Here is a 12,713-nt window from a genome sequence, read left to right as displayed (position 1 = left end):
GTCAGACACGCATTGTGTCAGGATATTAATCAAGTGGAAACAGATCTAGCTGGTCAAACCATTTAAATCATCATTACACCGGCCTATCTGGTACCAGCTAATCTGGCCACAATGCAGACACAGTGGACAGATAAGAGACACATTATACGCAACAAACCTTGATCAGATAGTGATTGGATCACATTGATCAGATCACGAAACTCACATGTTAGCGCAAGATGGGAACGAGGCTATTCAGGGAGAGAAAGAGAGAAGGAGAGGTTACGAGAGAGAGAAGGAGTCTTATAAAGAGTTGGGGTCTTATGCATAAAATGAAGCAGAGAGAGAGGGAAAATAGAGAGAGCATGAAAGAGTAAGTCAGAGGGAGGTCTATTACAAGAGAGTGTAATGGCACATAGGCCTACATTTCATCACAACGCTGACAGCTAGGACACCTTGAAGAGAGAGGACATTGACATCAACAGAGGAGGCCCCATGTACCTGCAAGTCAATACCCTACTAGCGTTACATAAGAACTGCATCCCTGCAGAGAGAGTTGAGAGGAGGGGCTGCAAAAGGAGTACACACAACCTGATTGGCCGAGAAGATGAGAGTTGTGGGTTCTCTGGGAAGACCACCTTCACACTGAGGTGTCATCAGTGTTCACCAGGTGCTGAAGGGTTTTCAGATTTTCTGTCCGAGCTTCAAATAGCGTCCTTCTCAGGTTAGTATGTAACAACTATTAGAGGAGGAACAGAACAGTCCCACGTAATAAGGTAGCATGCCTATGTCCTGAAGTGGTTTGTCAAATGTGTACAGAATTGTGTCAAACGTATAAGTGGAGAATAGACACTCATTTTCTGGGGTAGGATGGGTTTTACACTGTAGGTTCACACATGGAGCATTTATGGAGAGAGAAGCATTATTGTATTTACTAGCTAGCTCTAGTTTGGGAAAGGTAGGAGAATGGGTCTGTGTGTCCCATCCCTTAGCGAAGCCTGAAACCAGGAGAGGAGAAGAGCAGCCCTCCTCCCCACAGACCTATCAGACAGGAGCTAAACAGGCACCATGGCAACAGGCCAGGCTGGCTGCACACATGCCACATGAGCGTGAATGTGCTACACTGGTCCCCCCACCTATCCCCCTCACACATAACCCCTAGACCTCATCCCGGCCTCCCAGCTTCGGGGATGGGTCTCCTACAGCATCACTGGTCATGTGACCTCCTACAGATGCTAGTAGTAGCAACATGGCTGGGAGATCTCTGTGGTCCCTGTCCGTCACAGGAGGTGGGGGTTGTCTGATGACATCACTGGGCTCGGCAGGGGAGAGGCTCCACCTGATTGGCCAATTGGCTTTTATCACATCTGAGCAGAGCTAAGAATAAAGCCAGCCAGGGAGCATGATAACAACACGGATGCTCCTCAGAGTCTGCATAGAAGAGAGGCAATGTTGGCTGACATGAGACGGTTGGAGGGGGGTGGGGGACGGAATGTTTAAATAGGATGAAGCGTTACGTGGCAACAAGCAATCTCAGTTTTAGAGTGGTACTCAAGGGGGCTTAAAGCTTTGAGAGTGAAGGCTGGTAGAGATACATGCACACATGAAATGTATTTGATAGTGAGAAAACGTCCAGCTGCAAGATATCTCAAGGTGAAACATAAACCACACTCGTGTCAGCTTGGCTCAGGAGTATGACAAAGTTGCCCCAATATGCTGATGTAAGGACAGTTTCACATCTCCCTCCCTAGTGATTAAGGTCAGGATTTTGGGGAGATTAAACTGATTTCAGACCTGTGCCTATGGGCAGCTTCCAACTCAAAATCCTGCTGCTCTTTGTATCCTATAGATGCTGCTGTGGCTTGGATTCCCAGTAGTGTCAGACCTGGGGCGTATCCCTCATGTTGACGGACAGCGGATGGACAAGGGGCAGCTGTGAGTCGTTGCTGCACTACTTTGTGGTGAGAAAAATCCCTCCTGGGTGTTGATACAAACAGTAAACCACACTAAAAGTGAGAACTCCCACACCAAGATTATCCCAGTGTGTTATTTGACAAACCCATAAAGAGGACATAAATGACATCCATGCCATAATGGAGAAAGCTAGTGGAGGTATTGTTGTTTTATGTATTTATAGTTTTATTGTATTTGTAGTTTTATGACATCATGTGTATCGTGAAGAGTGAACTTGCGGTAGCCACATGAGAGCTGTTTTGTGAGGAGAATGGTGGATTGGAGCAGTGTGACCTCTGTGTGTAGTAGGAATAACTAATCTATGAAATACAGCTAACCAGAAGAGCTAACCAGAATAATGTCATCCCTGCTGATTAGAGGTTATCATGTGACCCACAGACATGATGATAGCCCATCTTCAGTTGGTTGGAAGGGGGAAGGGCAGAGCGGGAGATGTACTGTCTGTTACTGCAGAACCCGTACAATGTTAACAAGCTGTCAGTTTCAAATAAGGGGGTGAAGAACTACCTCTACAGCAGAGCAGTTGAGTGTCCCCTAGCTAGCTGCAAAAAAATTGTGTCGCAAACATGCACCCAATGCTAAGTGCTATGTGACAGAAGTCATTTTAGAGCACCCCGAAATGAAACACCATCAAGATGATAACAATCATTGTCGCCCTGGCAACTATCTCCATGACCCCTGGTTAGACGGCATAGTGTTTCACTTTACAGATAGTGCCCTGGAGGACGTCCATGTAAACTAAGTACAGATTTAAGATCTTAATTTGATCTCCCTGTTGTTGCAGCAAATGTACAACACAGCAGGAAATGCAACTTGTAGTGTATTCAAGGTTTAAAAAGGATTCTAAAGTCTGTAATTTCCACTTTAAATGTCTGACTTGATTTGCCCTAACTAAAAATGTATCAACCCTTACAAAAATGTCCATTAATTATAATCCACACAATAATTCACATTTCCTGTTACGGCAGGATTATTTCCCTGCTGTTAGAAACTGGTCAAATTAAGATCTAACATTTGTAGCCTACTGTGTGAGGTTGTTTTTGTGCATTGATAGTGTTCTTCCATCAAGACTTTCTCAACATGTCGCCCTTCAACCGGGTTGAATCACCCCCTACCTAAATCTATACGGTGGCTATGTACAGTAGATACAATGAAAATGTAAGCTAACGTTCCTGGCCCAGTGTTCTAGAGTCATATCTAAGCTACAGCTCTCTAGTGGGCCTGTGGTTACCGGTGTTGATGCAAAGCTTTGGCTTGTTTCTGAGGAGTCAAATTAAGCTGTTGCAGTTTTGTTGTTCTTGAAACCACCAGTTGGTTTATTTCCTTCACCACTCCCTTCCTATAAGTCATTCAAATGTAACGTGTATATTCAATTCAGAGGAGTTTTAATTACAACTCGTTTCACAAGCGCTCATTTCGAAACCATTCATTTGATTTTAACAGAGGGATTTTTAGACTCAAATGGTTTTCAGAATGGCTGTTTCTAGCCCTTCCAGTCCGTCACCCGATAGCTTGGTATTTAGTTGTTGTTGGTGGGGCATAGCTCTGGTCTGGCATCTGCAGGGATAAAGCCTTTATTGTGCCCTATAAGGAGGAGTTGGAAAATCCCTCGGATCAATCTGCACTGGCCCGTAGCTGTCCCATTCTCCTCCAAACAAAAGCAGGGATTAGGAACTCAACACAAACCCTGTGATCAACAAGGAGTGAACTACCCAGAGCTGATCGGAGGGGTATACTACAAAGCAAGATCAATAACTTAGCCAGATAACTTGGCAAAATTGAAAGATAAGACTGAAATTGGCATAGTCTAATTGCCTCAACAACCAAAACACATACTTGAGTTTAGTTTTCTTAATTCACCAAAAAAATCTATAGTTATTTCTGGTTGTTTAAAAAGTTAACTGACAAAGTAATTCATCCTGCTTTGTAGCATACTCCTCTGATCTCTGATCCGTTGAAATGACCAGCAGGTTAACTTGAAAAAGGGGATGAAAAATGTATTCTTATGGAAGGCGTTGTGTTGACACTTCACACGTGGGCGTGCTCTGTGGGGTTAGAGAAGGGGTGGTAACCATCTAGGACAGGTCATAAGTGTCTTTTGTTTTTGACTGGACTGTTTACCAGTTCGTTTTTTATATTTATGAGAAGGTATTATCAGAGGGGAGAGGGGAAAATAGGACGCACACACACCCAGGTCTGCAACTAAACATTTGAGTCGGCAGAGAAAGTCAGAGTTGTTTGTCATACTAAAACCACCATATGAATTTGACCTGCTTTGTTGCCAGGTAAAATAGTTTAAAAAATAAGCAACTGGCCCATGAAGCTTCAGTCATTGGTGTTTGTAACATTACTGATGTTGTGGGTTTGATACCCACAGTGGTCACTTAAAGCTGTGTTTCCACAGGCAGCCGGTACCAGTACCCCCTGAATATAAAGCCCCCCGCTATTGTTATTTACTGCTGTTATTTTTATCTCTTACTTTCTTTTGGCATTTTCTTAAAACTGCATTGTTGGTTAAGGGAACGTAAGTAGGCATTTCACTACACCTGTTGTATTCAGCATTTCACTGTTCAATGAACCATAAACAATTAATGAACATACACCTGTGGAACGGTCATTAAGACACTAACAGCTTACAGACGGTTGGCAAATAAGGTCACAGTCATGAAAACTTACAGTTGAAGTCGGAAGTTTACATACACTTAGGTTGGAGTCATTATTAAACTAGTTTTTCAACCACTCCACAAATTTCTTGTTGACAAACTAAAGTTTTGTCAAGTCAGTTAGGACATCTACTTTGTGCATGACACAAGTCATTTTTCCAACAATTGTTTACAGACAGATTATTTCACTTATAATTTACTGTATCACAATTCCAGTGGGTCAGAAGTTTACATACACTATGTTGACTGTGCCTTTAAACAGCTTGGAAAATTCCAGAAAATGATGTCATGGCTTTAGAAGCTTCTGATAGGTTAATTGACATCATTTGAGTCAATTGGAGGTGTACCTGTGGATGTATTTCAAGGCCTACCTTCATACTCAATGCCTCTCACGGGAAAATCAAAAGAAATCAGTCAAGACCTCAGGAAAAAATGTAGACCTCCACAAGTCTGGTTCATCCTTGGGAGCAATTTCCAAACGCCTGAAGGTACAACATTCATCTGTACAAACAATAGTATGCAAGTATAAACACCATGGGACCACGCAGCCGTCATACCGCTCAGGACTGAGACGCGTTCTGTCTCCTAGAGATCAATGTACTTTGGTGCAAAAAGTGCAAATCAATCCCAGAACAACAGCAAAGGACTTTGTGAAAGTGCTGGAGGAAACAGGGACAAAAGTATCTATATCCACAGTAAAACGAGTCCTATATCGACATAACCTGAAAGGCCGGTCGGCAAAGAAGAAGCCACTGCTCCAAAACCGTCATAAAAAAGCACATGGGGACAAGATCGTACTTTTTGGAGAAATGTCCTCTGGTCTGATGAAACAAAAATAGAGGGGTGGCAGCATCATGTTGTGGGGGTACTTTGTGATGCCATCTATTTTGTGCACTTCACAAAATAGATGGCATCACGAGGGAGGAAAATTATGTGGATATATTGAAGCAACATCTCAAGACATTAGCCAGGAAGTTAAAGCTTGGTCTTCCAAATGGACACTGACCCCAAGTATACTTCCAAAGTTGTGGCAAAATGGACAACAAAGTCAAGGTATTGGAGTGGCCATCACAAAGCCCTGACCTCAATCCTATAGAAGATTTGTGGGCTGAACTGACTCCGTTACACCAGCTCTGTCAGGAGGAATGGACCAACATTCACCCAACTTATTGTGGGAAGCTTGTGGAAGGCTACCCGAAACGCTTGACCCAAGTTAAACAAACAATGCCACCAAATACTAATTCAGTGTATGTGAACTTCTGAATTATTGTTTTTTTTTCACCTTTATTTAAGCAGGTAGGCTAGTTGAGAACAAGTTCTCATTTATAACTGCGACCTGGCCAAGATAAAGCAAAGCGGTGTGACTCAAACAACAACACAGAGTTACACATGGAATAAACAAACATGCAGTCAATAATACAATAGATAAGGTCTATATATACAGTGTGTGCAGATGAGGTGATGAAAGAAATAAAAGCTGAAATAAATCATTCTCTCTGCTATTTTTCTGACATTTCACATTCCTAAAATAATGTGGTGATCCTAACTGACCTAAGACAGGACATTTTTACTAGGATTGAATGTCAGGAATTGTGAAACAATTAGTTTAAATGTATTTGGCTAAGGTGTATGTAAACTTCTGACTTCCACTGTAGGACACTAAAGAGGCCTTTCTACTGACTCTGAAAACACAAAAAGAAAGATGCCCAGGGTCCACGCTCATCTGTGTGAATGTGCCTTAGTTATGCTGCAAGGAGGCATGAGGACTGCAGATGTGGCCAGGGCAATAAATTGCAATGTCCGTACTGTGAGACGCCTAAGACAGCGCTGCAAGGAGACAGGATGAACAGCTGATCGTCCTCGCAGTGGCAGACCACGTGTAACAACACCTGCACAGGATCGGCACATCTGAACATCACACCTGTGGGACAGGTACAGGATGGCAACAACAACTGCCCGAGTTACACCAGGAACGCACAATCCCTCCATCAGTGCTCAGACTGTCCGCAATAGGCTGAGAGAGGCTGGACTGAGGGCTTGTAGGCCTGTTGTAAGGCAGGTCCTCACCAGACATCACCGGCAACAACGTCGCCTATGGGCACAAACCCACCATCACTGGACCAGACAAGACAGGAATGTCAGTGTTCTGCCATGGCCAGCGAAGAGCCCGGATCTCTATCCCATTGAGCACGTCTGGGACCTGTTGGATCGGAGGGTGAGGGCTAGGGCCATTCCCCCCAGAAATGTCCGGGATCTTGCAGGTGCCTTGGTGGAAGAGTGGGGTAACATCTCACAGCAAGAACTGGCAAATCTGGTGCAGTCCATGGGGAGGAGATGCACTGCAATACTTAATGCAGCTGGTGGCCACACCAGATACTGACTGTTACTTTTGATTTTGATCCCCCCTTTATTCAGGGACACATTATTACATTTCTGTTAGTCACATGTCTGTGGAACTTGTTCAGTTTATGTCTCAGTTGTTGAATCTTGTTATGTTCATACAAATATTTACACATGTTACGTTTGCTGAAAATAAACCCAGTTGACCGTGAGGACGTTTATTTTTTTGCTGAGTTTATATACATATATTTTTTAAATATACTTTCCTTTATTATTTTCCACTAACCCTACCACCCCTCCTTCTCCTAATCTGAGTAAACTAATGAATAACAACACTTAGGCTTCTACTTCCAGTTTATACATACTATATACATTTTACAGACACAATCTATTTTACAATAGTTATGTTTTGTTCTTAGTTCTCCCCTCAACCTCATCTATTTCTGATGTCCATCCAGTTTGATTTATATTTGCCATACATTTTTTACTGTAATATTTAACAAAAGTTCTGAATCTATATCCATTTTACAGACACAGTGTATTTGACATGTTATCTTGTTATTAGTCCCACCCTCCAGCTCCATTCAACCCCTCCCATCTATCTCTTAACACCATCCATATTGGATATCTATTTGCCATATATGTTTCAACTGTGCTGTGATGTTTCACATTCTCATAGTTTCAGAATGTAAATTAGAGATAGCATTTTCTGCTGAAAGTATTATTATATTATTGATCAGTTGACTATGTGTAATGAACATGAAGGGAGGCAGAGAGCTGGGGTCCAAAAAGGCAACAGTACAGGCAGGGAAAAGGCTAGTAACATAGTCCGGGAGATCAGGCAATAGGTTGATAACAGGAAATCCGATAGGCTAAAGTACAGACAGGGAATAGACAAAGGGAGTCATTAGTGAGGCAGACAAAAACGATCATACGCCGGGAGGAGTCAATTACGGGATACCCAGCGCTTCAAACCACCGTGTCATAAAACAAACAATACCTGACAAAGATGGGGTGCAAAGAAATGAACTAAATAGGTGTGATAATGACATACAGGTGTGTGAACAGGTGATCAGAATTCAGGTGATTGGGATCTGGAGGGTGAGTGGCCTTCAGGGGATCTGTGTGTTTGAGAGTGTGAGCTGGAAAGTGGGCTGGAAAGTGAGCTGTGTTCAGAGGATCTACGTGTTTGAGAGTGTGAGTTGGAAGCAGACATTACACTATGACTTCAAATCACCCAGTAGTGTTATCTGCAGAGTTAGCTCCAGGTAAATGTTGCAATTCTTTAGCCATTCCTGGATCTGTGATCAAAAACAAGCTATGTATGGACAGTACCAAAATAAATGATCTAATGACTCTGCCTCCTCGCAGCAGAATCTGCTGGAATCGGTACATAGAAAATCTCTTTTGCAATCTATATGGCACAGTTGTTATTTTTTTGGTCCTGAAATGAAACTGGTATACTTTTTTATTTATCACAATTTTCTTTAACCAATTTAGTTTTTTAATGCAGAGCTGAAAGTTCCTTACTCTTTCCCCCTTCCACTTACATCTTCCATTTGTGCGGTAATGCTGAAATTAGGTTTGATGGACAGAGACTAGGTTTGGTGGACAGAGACTAGGTTTGATGGACAGAGACTAGGTTTGGTGGATAGACAAGACAGGGAATCAAGATTGCTGCAGCAGAGTTCTCATCATGCTCTCTCTACAGTCCAGCATATTGGCAATTTGCGCTAGTAATATTCTATGACACAGCTCAGTGAGTTTGACAGCTTGTCCTGGACAGACTCGTCTTCTCAGAGATATTAGAGGGGAAAATACATCCTGCTAGTCTGTCTCTCTGCTGCTGGACGTTTCACATAATGATCCATAAATGTCATATCCCAGGAAATGTCACAGATATAATCGTTAGACAATATAAAGGCAAACAAATGTTTCTCTGAAGGAACATCTGACAATCTGCTGGATAGCTTTACCAATTGTGCCAGTAACCAAAAGGTTGTCGTTCTGCCCCTGAGCAAGGCAGCTATATCCTGTTCCCTGTGCCCTGTTCGCCGAAGACGTGGATGTCAATTATGGCAGCCCCCTGCACCTCTCTGATTCAGAGAGGATGGGTTAAATGCGGAAGACATTTCAGTAGAATGCATTCAGTTGTACAACTGACTAGGTTTCCCCCTTTCCCAATTCACACATTGGGCACATACCGATTGAAGCCGTCAGCTGTAATGCAGCACCTCCTGAAACATAATCTAGTCTCTACTGGGATGGGCCGATCTGATGATGTCATGAGGTATCTGATTAAGTTCAACATCTCCCACAGGTCATTTTAATGGTCATTTAGATTCCTTATAGAATGTGTCAAACCTTGTGATGTGGGCTCCAGCTTCAAGCCCACATTGACTTGAAGCACCTTGGCTCAGAGCAAAGCATCATAGATGGCAACCATAAGTGGGTAAATCCTGTGTGGAGATAATCACTGTATGACAACAAAAAAAGAATGGAAACGTATGTAGCTAGACATGGCTGCTACAGATCCAGCTCTCGTAAATCCACTTGCAGCACAGCAGGGAAGGGCAGATACATTACATTAGACTCTAGTTGTGGATTAGTCTAGAAAAGGGCTTAAGAAACAGGCATGGGGAAAGTGAGAGGTTTCAGATGTGTTAGAAAGAGATTTGGGAACTAGAAGGGTAATCTCTTCACCCAGAACTACATTTTGCGTCCATGCTAGCCAGCTACTCGATTTACTTCCAACGAGACTACTTGAAGGGAGGTAATATACACAGTCCAACTCTTGAACCCAACAAGATGGGCTCCCCCTATGGTACACATAGCCCATATAGGACCAGGTAGGGCTCTGGTCAAAAGCAGTACACCAAACAGTAGGGTAGAGGGTGTCATTGGGATTTAAAAGTGGTGTCATATCACCAGATTTGGTTTCCCATTTCAACAGTGGATATTCAAATCCATGAGCTGGTTCTCTTCTTTTCTCTGCAGCAAGTGGAACAAAAGACTGAGGAGAAGGAGACGTCACACAGACTCACCCAAGATCCCAACGGAGCAGAGAGGTCAGCACTATTGACACAGACTCACCCAAGATCCCAAAGGAGCAGAGAGGTCAGCACTATTGACACAGACTCACCCAAGATCCCAACGGAGCAGAGAGGTCAGCACTATTGACACAGACTCACCCAAGATCCCAACGGAGCAGAGAGCTCAGCACTATTGACACAGACTCACCCAAGATCCCAACGGAGCAGAGAGGTCAGCACTATTGACACTGACTCATCCAAGATCCCAACGTAGCAGAGAGGTCAGCTCTATTGACACAGACTCATCCAAGATCCCAACGGAGCAGAGAGGTCAGCACTATTGACACTGCCTCATCCAAGATCCCAACGGAGCAGAGAGGTCAGCACTATTGACACAGACTCACCCAAGATCCCAACGGAGCAGAGAGGTCAGCACTATTGACACTGACTCATCCAAGATCCCAACGGAGCAGAGAGGTCAGCTCTATTGACACAGACTCATCCAAGATCCCAACGGAGCAGAGAGGTCAGCACTATTGACACTGCCTCATCCAAGATCCCAACGGAGCAGAGAGGTCAGTACTATTGACACTGCCTCATCCAAGATCCCAACGGAGCAGAGAGGTCAGCTCTATTGACACTGCGGCTCCTCTAATGCGCTGAGCTAAAGCTGACCTCCACTGATTTCACTTTGCTATTCTTAGAGCTGCTGCATTGTCCTCAATTAACACAGAGGAAAGTACAAGAGAGATAAAGGAATCGTGCCCATCCTCTTGAGGATGGTTTCTTAAACCATGAGTGGACCCAAAGTGGGCCCTGGGCATCTGAGGTGTGTCGCGAGTTACAGGAATAATTTATAATCACACACTATTTGTATATCTCTTCTTAATTTAGGTCATTGAAGAACGATTAGGGTCACAGGGGGAAGGTCATTTTGGGTCACAAGTTTAAAAAGTTTAGGAACCCCTGCTCTAGTATAGTAATAGTAACCTATTCGAACAGATAGTGAATTGACAGAGGAAGTAGCCCCTCTCTGCATCCCTTTAATCAAACACAGGATACAGTGTCCAATGCACATCCAATGATCTAAATATGCTCAGCATGAGGACAGGAGCACCAGAACTATTTTTGGAAGAAATTATTCCCTGGTATCCCAGCTGCTGCTAAGCTTTACAGTACTGGATCAACAAAGAGATGTCTCCCTCCCTACCACCAGCATCCCTAGTCCACCTTCATGTGTCCTTCCTCTCCTCTGCTTCTTCCTCCTCCCATCTCATACAGCGTTGCTGCGGTGATGTCATCATTCCCTGCTCCAGCCAAGCCAGAGATTTTATTCTGAGCTCTCCAAGAGCTGCAGCAGCCATCACATGGGCCTCACCACTGCATCACTCACCTCCCCCCTGCTGCAGGTAGCTCAGGTTGCTAGGAGACACTTTCCCTGGCTGCCTAGTAACAGATAAATGTTGTTTTTCTTCCTCTGATGGATGAGAAAGGACTGCTTTAACACCTTCACTTTGGCTGCTCACCCACCCCCTGGACAGTGCAGTGGGACTCTGGGCAGCGACGTGGGACTATGGAGAGCGACGTGGGACTCTGGACAATGCAGTGGGACTCTGGGTAGCGACGTGGGACTCTGGACAGTGCAGTGGGACTCTGGGCAGCGACGTGGGACTCTGGGCAGCGGCGTGGGACTCTGGACAGTGCAGTGGGACTCTGGGCAGCGACGTGGGACTCTGGGTAGCGACGTGGGACTCTGGACAGTGCAGTGGGACTCTGGGCAGCGGCGTGGGACTCTGGGCAGCGGCGTGGGACTCTGGGCAGCGGCGTGGGACTCTGGACAGTGCAGTGGGACTCTGGGCAGCGGCGTGGGACTCTGGACAGTGCAGTGGGACTCTGGGCAGCGACGTGGGACTCTGGACAGTGCAGTGGGACTCTGGGTAGCGACGTGGGACTCTGGACAGTGCAGTGGGACTCTGGGCAGCGGCGTGGGACTCTGGGCAGCGGCGTGGGACTCTGGGCAGCGGCGTGGGACTCTGGACAGTGCAGTGGGACTCTGGGCAGCGGCGTGGGACTCTGGACAGTGCAGTGGGACTCTGGGCAGCGACGTGGGACTCTGGACAGTGCAATGGGACTCTGGGTAGCGACGTGAGACTCTGGACAGTGCAGTGGGACTCTGGGCAGCGGCGTGGGACTCTGGGCAGCGGCGTGGGACTCTGGGCAGCGGCGTGGGACTCTGGGCAGCGGCGTGGGACTCTGGACAGTGCAGTGGGACTCTGGACAGTGCAGTGGGACTCTGGGCAGCGACGTGGGACTCTGGACAGTGCAGTGGGACTCTGGGCAGCGGCGTGGGACTCTGGACAGCGGCGTGGGACTCTGGGCAGCGGCGTGGGACTCTGAACAACAAGTCCATGATGACACTTTTGATAATTTAGAATGATGATAATGGACTTAATTTACAGGACATGAAACTGTCTGTTCAAGCTCAGTACTTAATGTAATTTCCAATTGAAAATAACTTTAAAAAGTAGAAGTGACATTCAAGGTAATCAAAAAAATAATAAAACGTTTAATTAAATGTAACCATGTTTGACCTTTTAGGAAACGTTCTGTTAAAGGAATGAAATTCCAAGAAAATAGTTGTTTTTTTGTAAAATGCCTTAAATGTGCTGACAATGTTGCAGAACCAAGCAACTGACCTCCACCATTCCCAGAAAGGTGTTAGGTT

The 12,713-nt window shown here is 45.0% G+C and overlaps 1 protein-coding gene across 1 annotated transcript in view; it reads left to right on the top strand.

Moving 5' to 3' along the window:
- Positions 1-1,147: 1,147 nt before the first annotated feature.
- The window catches only part of LOC118941036 (uncharacterized transmembrane protein DDB_G0289901-like), an 11,823-nt gene continuing 257 nt past the window's right edge, over positions 1,148-12,713 (top strand). Inside the window, exons 1-2 of the mRNA XM_036951372.1 lie at positions 1,148-1,940; positions 9,954-12,713. The exon at positions 9,954-12,713 is cut by the window's right edge and continues 257 nt beyond it. Of these exons, the coding sequence (XP_036807267.1) occupies positions 11,473-12,129 (657 nt within the window). The 5' untranslated portion in view covers positions 1,148-1,940; positions 9,954-11,472 and the 3' untranslated portion in view covers positions 12,130-12,713. The remainder of the gene's footprint in view (positions 1,941-9,953) is intronic.

The sequence above is a fragment of the Oncorhynchus mykiss genome, chromosome 18, assembly GCF_013265735.2.
Source record: "Oncorhynchus mykiss isolate Arlee chromosome 18, USDA_OmykA_1.1, whole genome shotgun sequence".
In the NCBI taxonomy this organism is placed as follows: domain Eukaryota; kingdom Metazoa; phylum Chordata; class Actinopteri; order Salmoniformes; family Salmonidae; genus Oncorhynchus; species Oncorhynchus mykiss.
Note: the sequence above shows the minus strand (reverse complement) of the source record. Positions and strands in the feature narration are given on the sequence as shown.